General features: G+C 43.7%; 2 protein-coding genes across 4 annotated transcripts in view; one reads left to right on the forward strand and one right to left on the reverse strand.

Annotated features, from left to right (window-relative positions):
- The window catches only part of mrpl11 (mitochondrial ribosomal protein L11), a 47,279-nt gene that overhangs the window by 9,375 nt on the left and 16,622 nt on the right, over window positions 1-21,282 (forward strand). For all 3 annotated transcript variants that reach the window (XM_064954666.1, XM_064954665.1, XM_064954664.1), the window contains exon 2: window positions 8,905-9,061. In XM_064954666.1, coding sequence (XP_064810738.1) covers window positions 8,939-9,061 — 123 coding nt within the window. In that variant the 5' untranslated portion in view covers window positions 8,905-8,938. The remainder of the gene's footprint in view (window positions 1-8,904; window positions 9,062-21,282) is intronic.
- On the reverse strand, window positions 11,875-16,282 carry LOC135527057 (transmembrane protein 121-like). Its single transcript, XM_064955710.1, has 2 exons — window positions 16,205-16,282; window positions 11,875-13,350 (listed from the first exon to the last, which is right to left on the reverse strand). Exon 2 carries the CDS (start codon window positions 13,346-13,348, stop codon window positions 12,293-12,295), a length of 1,056 nt encoding a protein of 351 aa, XP_064811782.1. The 5' UTR covers window positions 13,349-13,350; window positions 16,205-16,282; the 3' UTR covers window positions 11,875-12,292.

The raw sequence follows: 21,282 nt of genomic DNA on the forward strand, positions 1-21,282 counted from the left end.
CAGTGACTCAGCGCACGTGGCATTTTGACTACTTTGAAAAAATACTTTATGCGGAGTTGTGCCTGTTGTCATGTAGATGGACTCATCATGGATATAACCCTTTTTTTTTAGCATTGCCATTGACAGCGTCCAACATTTTTAAAGTAGCCAACTGGGTGGGGATGACTACTTTAAAATGGTGATAACGTCAATGATAACACAAAAGCAATATGGTGGCTGCCTATTGGAAAATAGCTTTTTCCTGCTTCTCAGCTCATTCTCATCAGTGTAGATGAGGGAAAGGAGACTAGGAGGAAGCCTGATGTGCACCCGTAGTTATAATATCTGATCAGGACCCCTTGGGCTTGTTCTGGTAATAGAAACATGCACAGCATTGCAGATTGAAATTTAAACTGCTGGAGCAGCCCCTGGAGGAGACGTCCCACCCCCGCCCCATGAGGTTGTTTCACCTAGCTATTTTAAGAATTGTTGCTCTGATTAAGAGTGTATGCTAGATTACAAAAATTAAGTCAATATTTTAAGTTTGGGCTTGGTAGAGTGATCTATAGCCTTGTCAGTGAACATTTTAGAGGATTTCTTCAAAACTTTACTTCTGGGGTGCTTTGTCTTGCATCCAGACTGCCTGACACTTTGACTTCACTGCAATCGATATTCATCTTTGGTGCTGGAGAGTTTGAACTTGGTCTGAATGCTAATGTGTGACAAGGCAAACCGAATAGTTTTATATTTTAACTTGACATCTTAAGACAGTCATATCAGGATAGTATCACAATATCAAATAAGGCACAGCATATGCTAGGTGTGTTCACATGTGTTTTGAAATGGCCAGTTTGTTGTTTTGATAGACCATGCCATCTGTGTCAAAATGCAGATTTCTTAGTTGACTTTGAAAACCACTGATTTTGAGTTTAAGTGTGTAGATCGTGACCGCTCTGGTCATCACAGTTTAAACTTCGATGCAAGCCGTATGTCTGGGGATAACATGGCATGGACTGCAGTGAATTGTGATGTACTCAATGATGCCCCAACTTGTTTGTCAGTTCCCACTTCCAAATCAGTTGCAATATGGCTTTAACAAAACAGATATTGCCACTGACACCTAGACTAGTTGCCTCAGTTTCCTGAAGTTCTCATCCTGGTCGTCTGCCAAATTCAGAGACTAAAATGGCAGGCTGTCAAAATAAGTTTCAGGCATGTTGAGGTGGGAGAGACCATATAAAAGACTAATCTCCTCACGATATTGTTGTCGCTTATCTCTGTTTTCACCTTACCCCTAAAAAGTACTTGGCGAAATCAGGCTTTGATGGATTTCGGTTTGAAATGTGCTGCTTATGCTATTTCTGTCTTCAAATAGGCTATTGCCTGAAAAATGGGTTGCATTTGGAACAAACTTGTAAGCAGCTGGGGGTTGGTGCCCTTGCATTTGATGTGCTTGTTTGTGGAAATATAGCCTAGCCTGCAATCTACAAACTACAGCGTTCAAGGGGAATTTACCAGCGGGATTACTTTGTAATTGGTGGTTTGTCGCTATTTTTCTTCTGTGCGCTACTATCAGCTTTTAATCATGATTATTCTCTTCTGCATTTTGTCTATGTTCGTATCTGTATATATCACAAGTTCTCCTTTTGCCTTTGTTTAGTCCAATCTTAATCTCATCTAGACCTATTGTGTGACTCATTGGGGTTCTATTGACTTTCACGGCTCTGCATAACTTCACAGTGTTTGACTTGCAAAGCTTTTTTCCTCTGAGGACATATGAAACTGGTGTCCGTCTCTCTGCCTTTGACTGATTACTAGGCTAAGAGGGTACAGGCCAAGTTCACATTCCTTTTGTGTGTTATTTACAGAAATTAGAATATTCAGACCCCTTGAATTCTTCCACATTTTTACTCTAAAATCGTTTAAATTGTTTTTTCCACCTCACAATCTACACACAATACACAATGAAATTGGAAGTTTACATACACCTTAGTCAATTACATTTAAACTCAGTTTTTTGCAATTCCTGACATTTAATCCTAGTCAAAATTCCCTTATCAGTTAGGATCACCACTTTATTTTAAGAATGTGAAATGTCAGAATAATAGTAGAGAATTTATTTATTTCAGCTTTTATTTTTTTCATCACATTCCCAGTGGGTCAGAAGTTTACATACACTCAATTAGTATTTGGCAGCATTGCCTTTAAATTGTTTAACTTGTGTCAAACGTTTTGGGTAGCCTTCCACAAGCTTCCCACAATAAGTTGGGTGAATTTTGGCCCATTCCTCCTGACAGAGCTGGTGTAACCGAGTCAGGTTTGTAGGCCTCCTTGCTCGCACACGCTTTTTCAGTTCTGCCCACAAATTTTCGATAGGATTGAGGTCAGGGCTTTGTGATGGCCACTCCAACACCTTGACTTTGTTGTCCTTAAGCCATTTTGCCACAACTTTGGAAGTATGCTTGGGGTCATTGTCCATTTGGAAGACCCATTTGCGACCAAGCTTTAACTTCCTGACTGATGTCTTGAGATGTTGCTTCAATATATCCACATAATTTTCCTGTCTCATGGTGCCATCTATTTTGTGAAGTGCACCAGTCCCTCCTGCATTTAATTTATTTTTTTAATTTTACCTTTTATTTTACTAGGCAAGTCAGTTAAGAACAAATTCTTATTTTCAATGACGGCCTTAGAACAGTGGGTTCACTGCCTGTTCAGGGGCAGAACGACAGATTTTGTACCTTGTCAGCTCGGGGATTTGAACTTGATTACTAGTCCAATGCTCTAACCACTAGGCTACCCTGAGCACCTCCACAATATGATGCTGCCACCCCCGTGCTTCACGGTGGGGTTGGTGTTCTTCGGCTTGCAAGCCTCCCCCTTTTCCGCCAAACATAATGATGGTCATTATGGCCAAACAGTTCTATTTTTGTTTCTTCAGACCAGAGGACATTTCCCCAAAACGTACGATATTTGTCCCCATGTGCAGTTGCAAATCGTAGTCTGGCTTTTTTATGGAGGTTTTGGAGCAGTGGCTTCTTCCTTGCCGAGCGGCCTTTCAGGTTATGTTGCTATAGGACTCGTTTTACTGTGGATATAGATACTTTTGTACCTGTTTCCTCCAGCATCTTCACAAGGTCCTTTGCTGTTGTTCTGGGATTGATTTGCACTTTTCGCACCAAAGTACGTTCATCTCTAGGAGACAGAACACGTCTCCTTCCTGAGTCTCAAATTATGTCAATTAGCCTATCAGAAGCTTCTAAAGCCATGACATCATTTTCTGGAATTTTCCAAGCTATTTAAAGGCACAGTCAGGTTAGTGTATGTAAACTTCTGACCCAATGGAATTGTGATACAGTGAAATAATGTCTGTAAACAATTGTTGGGAAAATTACATGTTTCATGCACAAAGTATATGTCCTAACCGACTTGCCAAAACTATAGTTTGTTAACAAGAAATTTGTGGAGTGTTTGGAAAAACAAGTTTTAATGACTCCAACCTGGGTGCATGTAAACTTCCGACTTGTATGTATGCATGTATGTAATAATGACAATTACAACAATACTGAGTGAACAATGAACACTTTTAGTTTTAAATTAATATAATGCCTAAATAAAATCTATTTAGTCTCAAATAAATAATGAAACATGCTCAATTAGGTTTAAATAATGCAAAAACACAGTGTTGGAGAAGAATGTAAAAGTGCAATATGTGCTATGTAACAAAGTTATGTTTAAGTTCCTTGCTCAGAACATATGAAAGCTGGTGGTTCAATATTCCCAGTTAAGAAGTTTTAGGTTGTCATATATGAATTATGATGCGTTGACTTTCTCTATACCATTTGTATTTCATATCTTTAACTATTGAATTTTCTAATATGCACTTTAGTATTGCCAGCCTAATCTCAGGAGTTGATAGACTTGAAGTCATAAACAGTGCTGTGAATCAAGCATTGCTTAGTGCTGCTGGCAAACTCAGTAAAGTTTGAATGAATGCTTACGAGCCTGCTGCTGCCTACCACCGCTCAGTCAGACTGCTCTATCAAATATCAAATCATAAGCTTAATTATAATATAATTATCACAAATACTAGCCTTTGGTCATTAATATGGTCAAATCCGGAAACTATCATTTAGAAAACGTTTATTATTTTATCGAACCGTTCTGTATTTTATCGAATGGGTGGCATCCATAAGTCTAAATATTGCTGTTACATTGCACAACCTTCAATGTTTTGTCATAATTATGTACAATTCTGGCAAATTAGTTGGCAACGAGCCAGGCGGCCCAAACTGTTGCATATACCCTGACTCTGTGTGCAATGAAAGCAAGAGAAGTGACACAATTTCCCAAGTTAATATTGCTTGCTAACATTAATTTATTTGAACTAAATATGCAGGTTTATTGATTTTAAGAAAGGTGTTGATGTTTATGGTTAGGTACATTCGTGCAACGATTGTGCTTTTTTCGCTAATGCGCTTTTGTTAATTCATCCCGTTTGGCGAAGTAGGCTGTGATTCGATGATAAATTAACAGGCACCACATTGATTACATGCAACGCAGGACAATTTAGTTAAACTAGTAATATCATCAACCATGTGTAGTTAACTAGTGATAATGTGAAGATGAATGGTTTTTTAATGCTAGCTAGCAACTTACCTTGGCTCCTTGCTGCACTCGTGTAACAGGTGGTCAGCCTGCTACGCAGTTTCCCCATGGAATGCAATGTAATCGGCTTCCAAAAAATGCCAATTACCGATCGTTAGGAATCTGCCATGCCGATTAATCGGTCGACCTCTAATTCAGACCCTTTTAATCAGTCCTTTATTGAAGCACCTTTGGCAGCGATTACAGCCTCGAGTCTTCTTGGGAATGACGCTACAAGCTTGGCACACCTGTATTTCAGGAGTTTTTCTCATTCTTCTCTGCAGATCCTTTCAAACTCTGCAAGGTTGGAAGGGGAGCATTGCTGCACAGCTATTTTCAGGTCTCTCCAGAGATGTTAGAACGGGTTCAAGTCCGGGCTCTGACTGGGCCACTCAAGGACATTGAGACTTGTCCTGAAGCCACTCCTGCGTTGTCTTGGCTGTGTGCTCAGGGTTGTTGTCCTGTTGGAAGGTGAGCCTTTGCCCCCGTCTGAAGTCCTGAGCACTCTGGAGCAGGTTTTCATCAAGGATCTCTCTGTACTTTGCTCCGTTCATCTTTGCCTCGATCCGGATTTGTCTCCCAGTCCCTTCCGCTGAAAATCATCCCCACAGCATGATGCTGCCACCAAAATGCTACACCGTAGGGATGGTGCCAGATTTCCGCCAGATGTGACGCTTGGCATTCAGGCCAAAGAGTTTCATCTTGGTCAGCCTAGAGCATCTTGTTTCTCATGGTCTGAGAGTCTTTATTTGCGTTTTGGCAAACTCCAAGCGGGCTGTCATGTCTTTTACTGAGAAGTGTCTGTCTGGCCACCCTATCATAAAGGCTGCAGAGAGGGTTGTCCTTCTGGAAGGTTTTCCCATCTCCACAGAGGAACTCCAGATCTCTGTCAGAGTGAGCATCGGGTTCTTGGTAACCTCCCTGACCAAGGCCCTTCTCCCCCGATTGCTCAGTTTGGCTAGGCGGGCGGCTCTAAGATGAGTCTTGGTGGTTCAAAACTTCATCCATTTAAGAATGATGGAGGCCACTGTGTCCTTGGGGATCTTCAATGCTGCAGAAATGTTTTGGTTCCCTTCCCCAGATCTGTGCCTCGGCACAATCCTGCCTCGGAGCTCTACGGACAATTCCTTCGACCTCATTGCTTGGTTTTTGCTCTGACATGCTCTGTTAACTGTGGGACCTTTTTATATAGACTGGTGTGTGCCTTTCCATATCATGTCCATTTAAATTGAATTTACCACATGTGGACTCCACTCAAGTTGTAGAAACATCTCAAGGATGATCAATAGAAACACAGGATGCACCTGAGCTCATTTTCTAGTTTCATAGCAGGGTGTGAATACATATATAAATAAGGTATTTCTGTTTTTATTTTTAATAAATTTGTGAACCTCGATAAACCTCCTTCGCTTTGTCATTATGGTGTATTGTGTGTAGATGGCTGAGGATTTTTTTTAAATCAATGTTAGGTTAAGGCTATAACTTAACAAAATGTGGAAAAAGTCAAGGGGTCTAAATACTTTCTGAAGGCCCTGTATCTTCAAATGATGTGCCAATGTGGCTGTTCCATAGAGGTTATTGCTCCCCTTTTTAATCAGTGTTTGGCCAGAGAAAACACATTTAATTCCTAATTTGGTAAGGATTATCCAGCCTCAAGTATTTTAGCATGCTCATCAATGGTAGGTTGACTAGTAGTAGTTGCAGAAATAGCAATACGTATCACCTTCTAATAGTGTTTCAGCTGCCTAGCTCTAAAATAGAGAATATTGAGTCAAATATGATTTCGGAATGCACAATGCAGTTCTGTGAAAAGTGCTGTCAGTTGTTGCCGTTATCTAGGTCAGTGCTTCAAGAGCCCTCTGCGCTTGGCCTTCTGATAAACAATTTCATTTTGAGAGGGAACTGCTGTTTTCATTATTCATACTCTGGAGTTGTGGTGTATCCACAGTGGTACTTGAGAAGACTCCATGAGACCATAGGCTTACTGGTCAAATGCACATGAGGGGATACTTCAGGGGTACTCCGAGCAGAGCAATTTAAATTCATTTGGTGGTGCAGTAACTGAAAAAGGTTGTAAACCACTGCATTAAAGCATGACACCTAATTTCCACATACTACAAATGTATACTGAACTAAAATAAAAACGCAACATGTAAAGTGTTGGTCCCATGTTTCATGAGCTGAAATAAAAGATTCTAGACACTTACCATATGCACAAAAAGCTTATGTCGATCAAATTTTGTGCATATGTGTTTATATCCCTGTTAGTGATCATTTCTCCATTGCCAAGATAATCCATCCACCTGACAGGTGTGGCATATCAAGAATGATTAAAAAGCATGATAATTATACAGGTGCACCTTGTGCTGGGGACAATAAAATACCACTCTAAAATATGCAGTTTTTTCAAACAACACAATACCTCAGATGTCTCAAGTTGAGAGAGCATGCAATTGGCATGCTGACTGCAGGAATGTCCACCAGAGCTGTTGACAGAGAATTGAATGTTAATTTCTCTAACATCTCCTCCAACGTCGTTTTCGAGAAAATGGCAGTACGTCAAACTGACCTTACAACCGCTGACCACATTTAACCAGGCCAGCCCAGGACCTTCACATCCAGCTTACTCATCTGCGGGATCGTCGGAGACCAGCCACCTGGACAGCTGATGAAACCGAGGAGTATTTCTGTCTGTAGTAAAGCCCTTATGTGGGGAAAAACTAATTTTGATTGGCTGGGCCTAGTCCCCTGCACAGTCATGTGAAATCCATAGATTTTGACCTAATTCATGTATTTCAATTGATTGATTTCCTTATGAACTGTAACTCAGTCATATTGTTGCATGTTGCTTTTCATTATTTTTAAGTATAATTCCCAAATTATACAAATTACACATTCACTGCCATTCCTAATTTATTTTCTATTATGTGGTGACATAATTCCACATCTTGCCTTGCATTTCACCGGCTGGTCAATGTGTGTTGGCGTTTGTATCTCAGGTTGAATAACATTCTAAGGCAGTTGTCAGTTTCAGCACTCATGCTATTTCTTTGGTCATTGCGCATTGCTTTTTTCCCAACCTGAAATTGGGGAGATTACCTTGCTCGTTGATGCATGCTGGACTCCTCTCGATTTCTGACTTGTTCACAAATCGATTTAAACTGCTACATGATTCTTTTAACAGTGGGGTTGCAAGTTAGATGAGTAGCACAAAATTAACTGCTGAAATGTAGTGGTGGACGTGAATGACATTTTATAGGCAAGGGGTAGAGTTTCATTCTTAAAACTTAAAGCCCCACAATTACTTTTCACTTCAACAACTGCAGCTACAATACATACAACCACAACTTCTTATTGGAAAAGTTTCTGCTACTTTGAAACACCAAAGCGCTCAGCTGTATCTTTTCGATTGTTTCTGCTCTTCATCTCTTCTTAATCTAATTGGTTACCCTCTGTTGCCCAAACTGAATTGTTTTTAGGTCTCCTCTCTACTCCTTTGAAGCTGTAACTTCTATTGAATGCGGGTCTCACCCAATATCACCTGGCTAAACCTTAAAATTCCCTACTTGTCTCTTGTCTACACCCATTGATCTCTGGGTTTTTACAGCTGTGGTATTTTCCAAGTGGGGATTACAGTGTACAGGCTTGCTATTTATGTGTTCTGCCTCCTTCCGTGGAGCAGAGTCAAGAGTTCAGCCCACTCTCCTCACTCCACTAAAGACTGGTAATTTGGTAAATGCATTTGAAGGTGGAATGAAAGACCCCTCACTGTGGAGTGATGATGCCTCCAACTCCTTTTTATTAATTCTGTCACTTATCCGCCTGACCGTGTCTTGGCTGGGTTCCAAATGACCCCTGACCTCTGGTGGTGGTGGCTATGCAAAAATCAGTATAGAAATACATGGTGGCTATAAGTCATACAGGCTACTGTGGTTCTATACTCTACACTGCTCTGGTAGTGGTATTAGATTAGTCCTCATCCCAAGGCCTATATTTTCATTCAGACACTTACTGATCCACATCACAAACTCCCTTCAGGAGACCAGGTCACTCTCGAAGGGAGATCGAATGCAAAGATTTGTTTACTTACTCGACTGCTACGAAATAGAAAACCAGGGTTTAGCCCAGGGGTATATCCTATCGATTTGGACTGTGTGGGATATTTTAATGAACCCAGCATGTTTGTAAATTAATTGTTTAAAAGTGTCTTTGGTGGGTGAAGTTGATAGAAACCTGAGCGGAAAAGGCTAACTCTGTAGTCTCTGTTTCTCCTTACAGACGGGCGGATAGAGAGCGACCGAGACAGACCACGATGTCCAAGATCTCCAAGGCCGCTAAGGCCGTGAAGAAGGTGGACATGGGGGGTGTGATCCGGGCCATTGTGAGGTCAGGGCAGGCTGCCCCCGGACCACCTCTGGGTCCTGTCCTGGGACAGGTAAACTCCCTGTTTAGACTTCCCTTGCTGTCTCTCCTATTCTATTTTCTTCAAAACAAAAAGAGAAACATAGTGTCAAGTTCTTTACACGTCTCCTCTTGAATGTCTTCGAGTGTCAGGCTCTTGTGCGTCATCGGTTGGCAGTTGCGCTTAAAATATACTTGTAAGTTCCAGACAAAAATAAGTGGTGTTGGTGCCTTTTGAGAGCTGAACCATGCTGAATGATTTAGATTCCCTTCTGTTAAGTGTATCCCTCTCCCACACAGTGTGTTGAAGAGCCCAGGAAAAGATGAAGAGCGTAGTAATGAGGTGAGACGGGTTGCGTCCAGGCAAAGCCCAGCTGTATGTCTGAAGGGACCCTCTTTTTAGAGTGGTTTGGTATGCCATTGTTGCGGCGCACCGTGCGAGTGTGTGTTTCTTTGCTGCCTTGCTCCATCAAGCTCGGAGTGTGTATGTGGTAGGCTAAATTGTAAATAAATGCCAGTCGGCAGCCGATCTGCTTTAGGCACCGGCCTTTTGGCCCTAATCTTCCCTCTCTCCTTGTTTTTTTCCCCTTCCTCTCCTCTGTCTAACCACCCCTGACAGAGGGAGCACAAAGAGGTAGGTTGCCTGTCGGCCACAGGGCACATTTAAACAAACGAGAGCAATAAAAGGGCGAACGGGAGACAAAAGGGAGAACCTGACGGCTTTGGTGGGGGAGAAGTAATTACAGTCCAGAGTGAAATTAGCACACCCCAATGGAGGCGAGTAAAGAGGGAGAGGAGGAGGAAAGAAGAGTGGTGCCACTATATCTTCGGAACCTCAGGAAAATGCTGAGGGTTGTACATGGGGCTTAACAGGTGTAACAAATCCAAGGAAGTAGTCATTTGCTGAAGCGGCGGCTGATGTAGTTCCTGCCGTTCTATTTGAAATATGAGACAAGTTGCCCAACGGGGAGGGCATCCACAATGTGTAGTGTTTGAAATGGAGAGTGAGTGAGAGATGAAAGAGCGCGAGACGGAGAAGCAGACTCCCAGCCTACTCTAGTTCACATCCCTGCCGATTCTCTCAGAACTACAGAGAAACTCCCTGGAGGAATGGCCTTACTTCGTGTGTGTGTCAGGATTGGGCTCAATTCAGAATTTTGGAATTGACTTCTGATATGGAATGGGTTAGGTAGTATAGGTTTTAGGAGTAGAAGTAGACACAACATACTACAAAAAACAACATCCTACACTTCCACACCTCATCCACAGGGGGCAGCAGCAACCAACCGGGTCAAGGGCTGTGCTTTGCTAGGAAGCCTTGATGAGCACATTAGGTGCTGCCAATTAAGGTGATTGACTGTCACTGTCCCAGCTGGGAAATCTGTGAGGTTGATGGTTTTCTTTGGTGGCCACGAGGCCTATCGTTTTGTTTTTTTTGTCTTTTAGTTTGGGCATGCCTTTAGTATTTGTTCCTTGTTATAACAGTTTGATCCACCATCTGAACAAATAATAATCTGCTTGGACTGGCTGACCAAGAGGTCAAGAGAGACGAGCTGGTGTCTCCTGGGTAAATGCATCAAAAACCTGGTCACATACGCTTGTTTGTCACATTAATGGACACGTCGAGTCAGATTACAGAACCGTTAGGCAAGCCTAGAACCGCCTAGACTTATCGAACATCGTGTTCACAGTTGGCTGTCTAATGGGTTTCGTAACACTACCATTCAACTCCTGTTGAAATTCTAATTAGAATTGGCGACCCCACAGGATGCAACATTTCGGTTTGAGTGACACGAAGTAAAATGAAATTCAGTGCAATTCAAAGAAATTAATCTCAGTCATAGAACATGAGTTTAATTGAATCTCACGGGTCACACTTTCAGATAGTAAAGAATATCACTTTTCTCTGTAAACAATGTTCATGTACAGTTTTTTTACTTTTTTTTTTACTTTAGTGCTTAGAATAGCCAATTTATGTTTCCACCAACCAATTTAATTTGTTTGGCTTCTTTTTTGAAGGCCTCGGGTGAACTTGAAGGTTAAACGAATGCATTCTGGGAAATGTCACTCACCCCCCCATATTGAACAACATTTAAGGGATTAATGAAATATGCCTTTAGAATATTAGCATACATGTTTTGTTTTCCACATTGATTCACTTTGAGAATGTTCGATTCTATTTTCTTTCATTCAAATTGCAATTCTGTATCCTGCTATCTACTTTAACTCTAATTCAAGAATTTAATTGGAATTTGAGGCATTCTCAATTCAATTCTGAATTGAGCCCAACCCTGGTGTGTTAGCGCATCCTGTAAATATGCCCTGTAAACCAAGTATAAAGCTATCTAAGCTATTAGCATTTAGACAAATGGGCCCCAATTTCAATTAATAATAGCATTAATGGTTAGAGTGGAGGCAGACTGGATGCAGAGTGCATTAGGAACTGCTGATGGAGATTGAATAGACCCTTGCCTATCCTCTGAACAGCATTTCGTCTCACACACCCTAGCCCATCTGCAGGCTCCCCTGTGGAAACATTCAAGTCAGACCAGCAGACATGGCTGGCTGAAGGATCACTGCATGCCTACCAGGGCTGGTGCTACTGGTTAAATTGTGATTATATGATAGCTTTTCCTCTCTGTCACTCTGTCCTCATAGCACATTACACTGCTGCACTGCCTGCCTCAGATGTGCAGAGAGTTGGACAGCTAGCATGTCCCCTAGCTGTGATCGATCAACCTATGATCCTGTTTTCTCCATTTGTGGTGACAGGCTGCCAATACCCTCCTACACATGGCCAATAAAGTGTCGGAGCCTGGGAGAATGAAAAACTTTATTTCAGTTTGTAAGCTGTCCTGGAGGTGTCGCTGACAACAGCGGTGGAAGAGCTTTCACAGGAAACACACTGACAAACACCACGGGATTATGTCCCATAAGACACCGATGTCTGTGTGGAACCAACACTAATTGTAGCTCCTTGGAAAACAATGCAGTTCTTCGCTTTACATTTCTCACGCCGCCCCAGCCCTCTCTCAAATACTACAAGCGTCCGGGACCCAGGGGATGGATAAATCATCCCTTTAACCAAAGTGAGCTAATTGGATGAGTTACTGCTGTGATTGCCTGGGTTGGTTGCATGTGGTTTTTAGTTTCTGTCTCAGTGTAAGGCCAACAGTCTTCTCTTCAGTGCTAAATTCTTGCCTGACCTGGGAGCTCTGATGAGCTTGACGGCTGATGCCGAGCTGTCTTTCTCTCTGGTCAGTTTCTAGAGTTCATGGGAGATGGATGGGCCCATGGAGGTCTCTGTGGGATCCAGACTGACGTGGGACAGGGAGTAACCATGGCTGTGGGAGTGGGACGGTATGTGGTAGCGGGAAGTCGGCCCAGGGGTGGTTTTGCCTGTGGCTTGGTCCTCCGTCTGCTCTGAGCTCTGTGTTGCCAGGGTGGATTCCCCCCCTGCCTCTGCTCCGTCCCCATCCCCCATCCCTCTGTCCCCACCCTGCTTGTGCCTCTCCCAGGCTGAGCTCAGCTTCACCGCCAGGGCCAGCAGGTTCTTCCCCAGGAACACTGTCGAGACCCGGGGGTCCCGGTACCACAGCATGCCCGTTCCCCTGAGGGCCAGTGTGAACACGTTGATGGTGACCAGGCTGAGCCAGGGGTACAGGGGCTCCTTACGGGCCCCCCTCTGTCCCGGCATGGCGGCGGCCCCCAGCTCTGTGAGGGCCACACAGGGCAGCAGCAGCAGCAGGGCGTAGCAGTAGAAGAACACCAGGCCTTCGGCCCACAGGGGCACCCTCAGGTCAGTGGCCCCTGCGTGGGCTTCCCACAGCCCGGCCTGCAGGTCCAGAACGTCCAGCAGGTCCACCACCACCCAGAGCAGCCTCCCTCGCACCTCCTGCTTCCTCCGCATTGGTGTCATGTTGTCAGCCCCAGTCAGGATGAGGAACAGGGAGGGAAGGCAGATAGACAGCAGCAGGGTGAGTGTCTTCCTGGCCAAGGGGTCAGGTGGCCGACGTTCCGTCCGGTAGTTCTGGCAGACGAAGAAGAGTTTGAGCTGGAGCAGGGACAGGAAGAGGAACCAGAGGGCGTTGGCGAAGCCGCGGCGCGGGGAGAGCGCCTCCGACACCACGCCCGCCGACACGAACCGCAGCGCCAGCAGGAAGCCCAGGTCACCTAGCAGCACGGCGGCGCATGGCCACACGCTGGGCCCTGCCTTGCCACGGGCTCCCAGCATGCTCTGCTCCAGCAGGTAGAGGTCGACCACTGCCATTGTGCTCACTGTGACCAGGGTTGATACGCACACCTGGGGCGTAGGCACCATGCCTGGGAGAGGAAACAGAAAGATGACAAGTCAAGACAAAATGTACTATATTCAGAAGAATGGCTTGAGACTATGTCCTCATTCACCAATGAGAATTTCACTTGCATGATAGACCATCTTTCTTCAAGATGCTTGCTTACCTAACAGTGATGCCAGTCATACTTTCTTGCTTGTTGCTATGGATAAATATAATTTTAATGCCAATTCAGCGGTGAGCTTTTCCATCTTTCAGTCAGAGGCTGTTCTCCCCTGACCATGCATGCTGAGGAGCTGTGTACATTTTGTCACTCCTCTGTAGATATGTTATTTCAATGTGGCTCTTAAGCTATGTAAGTTTTAACCCTGCTCGGCACCTTGTCTAAAACTCAAAATTACCCAGGTTTTCTGCTGTGGCGTTTTGCTTGTGTGCCCTTACCTTATTCATTAATAATGAATTGTGTTGAAGTGCAGCCAGGCAGGCAGCTTGTCTACTTGTTTTCCTTGCTGTTTAGTCGGCCTCATTGTTGCTGCGTGCTGCAATCTTAAGTCAGCGGAAAATTGCCTTCTCATTTGGGAGGAATATTAATAATGCTTCTCTAAGATTTGTTCTGAGGATGTTTTTTGACGGTAATTGCTTGTGTGTTCATGAACACGTGTTTGTCACCGTGCTTGGGCCATTCTAATGGGCTCATTTGCCCATTTATGGAATACCAATGTGTACATTCTTTTGCGCGAAGCCACATTTTAAGTGGACCCCAGTATTGATTTGGGAGTGAGAAATGATCACCGATTTTTGTACGGTGAAATGCCTCTCCTTGACGTATTGAGGCTAAGAGACTGTAGCGTATGGTTCTCAGAGCAGACCCAGCCAGGAGAGCTGAGGAGAAGTGTTAGCCATCTGCCTACAGCACCACCAAGGGTGTCAACCCCTCCACGGGATCCATGGCATTTTAATATGAAATCATTACCACCTCCAGATATGCCATAATGGCAACACTTGAGTCTGATCGAGCAAAACGATTGCGGGCTCTGTGGCCAGCGAGGAACAGATGAACAGATCTGCCTTTTAATAACGTGTGCTTCTGATTGACGACAGGCATCAATCTTTTCAATGCAGCACTCATCTGAGCCCTGTCATCCATGGCGCGAGAGAGACTGTCAGTGTCTGCGGGAGAGACTTGTGGGAGAGAGGGAATTGAAAGTAAGAGATTGATGCACTTGGCTGTCCACATTCCTAATAAAGTATTACTACAACATAACAGTTCATAAATTAAAGTCAGCCTGGCAAGGAGGGGAGATGAGCGCAGGATGGAAGGTAAAGTGAGGAAGATGAAGCGGCAGACAGAATTTGGTGGGAAAAAAATACATGGTTTCTTACGCGAACTCTGAGATCAGAAGAAATGAAATGCATTACTACTTCTTGTGGAACAGATAAGTGAAAAATGGATGACTGAGGAAACAACCTAGACTGACTGATCCTCCGAGGGGCATGGTGGAGGAGGAGCCCAGACGTCAGAATCACTCATATATGATTATCAGATGATGTTTTTTTTTTTTTTTTTTTTTCGCTGCAACCCACAACCTGATTTATCATTGCTGGAAGTGAATGGATTCTAGATTCTAGTGTATCAATTCGCTGACTTCGAGAATATTAGAATTGAAAATGGTGCTTTAGCTGAACCCTCCCCCCCCCCAACTGCCGTCAGAGGCTGGAGAAAGGTAATCTGCCACCCCAGATGGTGTGTTTTTGTGCCTTTCTCATTCCCACCACGCCTCTTGGCGATTCCATATGCGTCTAAAATTTTACCCTGGAACCCCAGCGTTCCTCTGTCAGCCTGTGTTTGTGTTACGGCTTGACAACACACCCAATTGATTCTGTTCTGAGTGAGCGTGCCGGATGACGGCTATGTGTGTGTCCACTCTGCTCATCAATAATGACCAAATTCATCATCACTATGCTTAGAAATGAATACTGTAGCTGATTCAGGCTTTTCCACTCACCGGTAAGGAAAGGGCCTGTAAAGGTGGACAGGTAAATGATTTGCTTGGGATTTCTCAGACCAAGGTGTGTTAACAGGGCAAAAATAAAGGCTACTTTGTTGTGTGTATTGTGTGGTGGAGAAAGGAGTGTTTTCACCAATTACCCAGGGTAATCTGTTATGGCTTTCGAATTGCCTCCCCCACACACACACACACACACACACACACACACACACGTATCATTTTGAAATCAGGCTCGCCTCCTTGTTTGTCACTTGTGTTTTTCTCTTTATATTGGAGGTCTACCAGGTGTGCTGGTCTGAAGGTAAAAGGAAGATGAATTGCTCTATAATTCATCTATAAAAACATTCTGCTTGGAATGTTTGTCTTACTACAAACTAAATCAAATGCTTGCTTGTACCAGCAAGGGATGTGCGAGTGAGACTGAGAGGACTGCTTGTTAGAGAGAAAGAGGTGATTAGGTGTGTGCAATTAAACTGGATGAATGAATGGGGGGTGAAATCTGTATAAGTCTAATGGAAAATCCTGTCTAATCCTGGTGACTGAGTTGCCCTTGAGCAGTAACATCTGATGTCTCAAGAAGCGTTTGTAAACCTGTGGGAACAGCTATTATAGGATTTTACACGTGTAGGGGGTGAATATGTGTTGGTGCATGTCCTTCAAATGTAATTTATTTTCCATGATCATTTCAACAGATCTGTTTTAAATCCCCTCTCTATGGGGGATTTTGTCTTCCATTATGTTGATGCAGCCCCCAAAATTTAACCTAATCATCTCGTCTGAGGCAAAAATGTGATGCACCACCTGTTACATAATGACGTTTTTTATTAGTAGATGCATACATAATTCAACTCTTTGAAAGTGGGGGATAGTTACCCAAAGCATGCGTTCTTGCTTTGCCTCTCCACCTGGCTTGATTGAGATCCACTTCGTCTATTAGTAGAAGTCGAATGGTTCCTGGATGAACATGAAGGTCCAAACTGATTCCTTACATCGATTGCTTTGTTTGTTATATGTCCAAAAATATTTGAAAAGGCTCCTTCTCTGCTATGAAGTCTTATCCTGTTAAACAGGGAAAAGTAATTGCCCCCTGTCGATCTTTGAGTTTGTCCAAATTAAGTTCACATTTAAGCAGTCAAGACTCTTTTCTTTCTTCTGAGTCGGTCAAATAAGCTTGTCATTTTGCTGAATTATTCCACGGTCACCGCGGCTGCAGAATTCTCCATCTCTCGGTATGTCCGTCCTGAATTTGACACCTCGGGTCTGGCAGCCGAAGATCCAGTGAGTCACGAAGGAGCTGTGCGGGCTTATTGGCCGTGCTCTGAGCTGTCGAAGTCGCTCAGAAGTGGAATACTGCTTGACGTGGAATCATTATCAGGAATAGACGACCCCCTCCCCTCCCCCCCAAAAAAATATCCACATAAGGAAGTATCAGCTGTAAAGGAATCCTTGAGGATACGAGAGCCATGAATAAACTCACCAAGCCACTAGACTTTGATAGTGGTGTTCATTTGTAGGCAGGTTACGTGCTCTCAGCTCTCCCTCTCTTCCTCGCTCGTTCTCCCTGCTCAGCTCTCCCTCTCTTACACGCTCATTCTCCCTGCTCAGCTCTCCTCTGCCACCTCCTCCTTTTTTACCATCAGCTCAGCTGTATAACTTTAAGATCCAGACTGGAATGCATGAATATTTAGGAGCCCACGGTTATGTCCATCGGTTATGGTAATGATCATGATGCCACTTTGCTGAAATTATAACTAGCTTAATGGCTTTGTATTACATGGAAGTAGATTATGGCTTTGATTGCCCTGCCAGTAAAATATCAGATATACACAATGAACCCTTACTGAAATGTCACTCAGCTATATGGAAGCAAGTCGAGCAAGAGATTCCTGTGGACACACTTCAAAACCATCCTGTCTTTTTGTTGTACTGTAAATTTTAAACGGGTCCCAGTCGGCTGCAGTATTGCCTAAGGGTTTCCGAATGGAAGGGTTTTAGTGTTGGAGTGATTGTTTTGATGGTCAAGGAGAGTACGTTTGCGTCACCTTGTCATTGATTTGCCTATGCACTTAACGGAACACAATCTCCACCTTCTCAGGGTCACATCTAAATTCAAAGACTCATTTGTCCCCTCTCCCTCTTATTCTCTCTGTTCTCCATGTGTGCGGGTCATCTCCAAGTGAGAGCTTTAGTCAGACCAGTGAGAAAGGGGAAGGAGAGTCATATATTTCATGTCACAATCAGCTTTGCGCTCCACTGGCTTCCACAGAGATTTCCATTCCTTGGGTTCAATTTGAGGTTTTTCCTCTATCCTTCTACTCTCCCGTTCTCTCTCCTTATGCCCTCCAGTTCCATTCACTCTACCTCTCCTCTCTATCGTTCCTCCCTCACTCTCCCCCTTTTCCTTTGGTTCCCTGTGGGTGTGGTTGAAGGTCACCCGGCATTGGCTCTTTCAGCGTGGAGAGGCTGAGCAGGGTGGGAGGTGGGGACAGACAGAGGGAGGGAGAGGGAAGGCAGCCTGTCCACAGCACTGCGCATTCATCACTTCCCCTAGACACGAGTGGGGAAGGATGTGGGGTAAGAGACGGTCCAAGATTCCTAAGGACTGATTGGTACCAAGCTGATGTCCACCAGTGGCAGTGTCTCTCTCTCTCTCTGCTTTCATGTTTCCTTTCTGCCACTCCTCTAACTACTGCATAATTTAGTTTAATGTGGCAATTGGAGTGCTTTCTAAATCAGTTTTTTGAAATAAATTCATTAGGCCCTAATCTATGTACTTCACATGACTGGGCAGGGGCGCAGCCATGAGTGGGCCTAGGAGGGCATAGGCCCACCCACTTGGGAGCCATGCCCAGCCAATCAGAATGCGTTTTCCCCACAAAAGGGCTTTATTACAGACAGAAATATTCCTCCGTTTCATCCGCTGTGCAGGTGGCTGGTCTCCAACGATCCCGCAGGTAAATAAGCCGAATGTGGGGGTCCTGGGCTGGCCTGGTTACATGTGGTCTGCGGTTGTGAGGCCAGTTGGACATACTGCTAAATTCTCTATAATTATGTTGGAGGTGACTTATGGTAGAGAAATTAACATTCAATTCACTGGCTCTAGATCTGGTGGACATTCCTGCAGTCAGCATGCCAATTGCACACTCCCGCAAAACTTGCCATCTGTGGCATTGCGTTGTGACAAAACTGTGCATTTTAGAGTGGCCATTTATTGTCCCCTGGACAAGGTGCACCTGTGTAATGATCACGCTGTAATATCAGCTTCTTGATATGCCACACCTGTCAGCTGGGTGGATTATCTTGGCAAAGAAGAAATGCTCAATAACAGGGATGTAAACAAATTTGTGCACATTGTTTGAGAGAAGCATTTTGTGTGTACAGAATATTTTTGGAATCTTTTATTTCATATCATGAAACATGGGACCAGCACTTTACATGTTGTCAAAAAGAAAGGAGTACCAAGGCATTCTAAATATGATTAATAAAAATGTCTATTTGTATGGCATGTTCAATGGAAACAAAGATGTAAACTCCTTCTACTGTGCTGCTACTGTACTACTACTAGTAGTAGCAGCATACTGCCACTTCCCTCCAGTGAAACACTCAAGTCAATAGCCCTGTAATACAGTTCCTGGCTCTCCCACTCGCTCCTCCAGAGTTCCTGATGCGTCTTGTTGATGCCTCCAGTAGACCATTCAGCCTGCTGCTGCCGCTACACATGATTAATCATGAGGCGCACCACTGCCTCGCGTGTGAGGAGAACGTAATGGAGTTGAGAAATACCATGTTTTCTTTGCTATGATGTAATCACCTTCTCTTTTTTTTGTCCTGCCCTGCTGCTCATCTGATTCAGCAGGTTCTCTGTAGTGTATAAACTGTCCAAGACCAGGCCAATATATACATCCTTCGAGGAGAGCGGTGTTGCTGGATGATGCTCACCCATTTCACTTGTTATGGAGATGAGCTCTTTGGGAGTTTGGCCAGCACCGTCCGTTGTCATCTTCCTTTGTCATTTGGAAAATGTGCTTGAAGTAGCCATTTATTTCAGTACGGTTTTGTGTCAAGAGTTAGCTGTGACTGAGGACTTGTGCTGATATGCTTTTGTTGTCCTATTTTGCGTACCATGAGACATCCATGTCTTCATCACTGGAAAAAGATAAACAAGTTTGAGTTTGTCATTTTAAAAGCTTACAAACAGGGTTGTTTGATGGATGTAATAGAATTCAAATGTAACTTTAAAGTTGTACCACAAAGATGGTTGATGGTCAACACATCAGAGAATGTTGACTTGAATGGAAATATTTGTTAGTAATTAAAGTATACATTTTAAATTTCAATGGTGCACCAGCTAAATTGCAGTGGTCTGACTGAAGGGATTGGGCCATTGTAAAAATTCTGTTTCTGTGATTGAAATGACACCCACCCTGTATTCAAGAATGTGTCTCAACCGATGGCAGGCACAACATTAACACCTGGTGTGAAATGGTCTAAGCTACAACATGTGAATATAAAAATTGACATATATTTATTTTTTTAAGTTTTACAACGCTTTTAAGTAATATCAAACTCAACCGTTTATCACTTCCAATGATGAAGACATGGATGTCTCGTAGTAGGGTGAGATCTGCAAAATGGGTCAACTTTGAGCACCTATCTAAATGTTTTGCCGTTCAGGTCTAAAAAGTCACTTGACACTTCTACCATTGGCAAACACGTATGGAATTTGTTTTTTAGGATCAATTTTTGTTGCAAAAAGGATGCTGTCAAGTGATTGAATTCAAATGGATTTACCCATCAACGATTTGTTTCTGAAAGATACACATTAATATGACGTATTCATTTTGTCTGTCATAGTTGAAGTGTACCTATGATGAAAATTACAGGCCTCTCACCTTTTTAAGTGGGAGAACTTGCACAATTGGTGGCTGACTAAATACTTTTTTGCCCCACTGTATATGAGTATCTCCTGTGGCACGTCTGTCTTCTCCCCTTGTTCACCTTGGTCAAATGAAACTTTTTCATTGTTTAAATATTGACGATGAACACTGTTCACACCGAACACTAAAACCTACCTCCCAGCCATCTCTTCCTCTGCTTTCTCTCTTTTCATTCTGTCCATATACACTCACAGACACCCTGGCTCGCTCATGTCTGTGCTCGCTATATCTTGTTAAAAATAGTTAGTGAAGCTGAAAGGCCAATCACATTTTAACTTGAGGTGTGACAGAAAGAGTGGAGAATAGGGTATCAAATCAGATTTTAATTGCATATGTCTAATTGCTCTCTTAATTGTTTATCATAACCCTCTGATCTGGAAATAAATTGGAGCAATTACTCACTGCTGTCGCTGTGGAGTTAGACTGCTGAAATACCGCTGTAGATTAGCAGTTAATCCTGATGCACAGACAGGATCTCAGAGAAACTCTTTGAAGGTGCGGGAGTTAAATACTCCTTCCACTAGATAATGTGTCGGCCCGCCTTGGGTGATGGGCTGCTGCCATTTTGCACTCTGGAGCCTAATCAGTCATGGTGCAGGAGGAGAGAATTTAGCTGGCTGCTCGTCTCTTACTGTGGGATGATTAGATGTTCAGATGGAGTGGAGCAGGGCCAGGGTTGGCTATTTGACCAGGGTGCAAATGCTCAGTGTCTCTTCCGCGGCCGTCAGTTGCTCTCCCTCGCTCTGCTATAAATGTCATGGGAAGTCAGGGAGCCAAGCGAACCTTGCTTTCATGGCATGCCAGACTCCACTGCCAGTTTAAAGAGCCTCATTACAATTACCAACACGGCTCAATCCCAATAATGACTTCAATTAGGCTATTAGAAAGTGCGGGGGCGAGAAGGATACGAGCTCACCCTGTCATCGTCAAACGCCCCACTGACTGGCCCCTCATGTAATGTATTAATTAAAATGATTACCTGATATAGTTTACCTTGTGCCCACCTTCACTGTC

The sequence above is a fragment of the Oncorhynchus masou genome, chromosome 32 (genome assembly GCF_036934945.1).
Source record: "Oncorhynchus masou masou isolate Uvic2021 chromosome 32, UVic_Omas_1.1, whole genome shotgun sequence".
Lineage (NCBI taxonomy): Eukaryota > Metazoa > Chordata > Actinopteri > Salmoniformes > Salmonidae > Oncorhynchus > Oncorhynchus masou.

Excerpts from the sequence above, each read along its gene's own strand:
- LOC135527057 (XM_064955710.1), bottom strand. The coding sequence starts at position 13,348 with ATGGTGCCTACGCCCCAGGTGTGCGTATCAACCCTGGTCACAGTGAGC.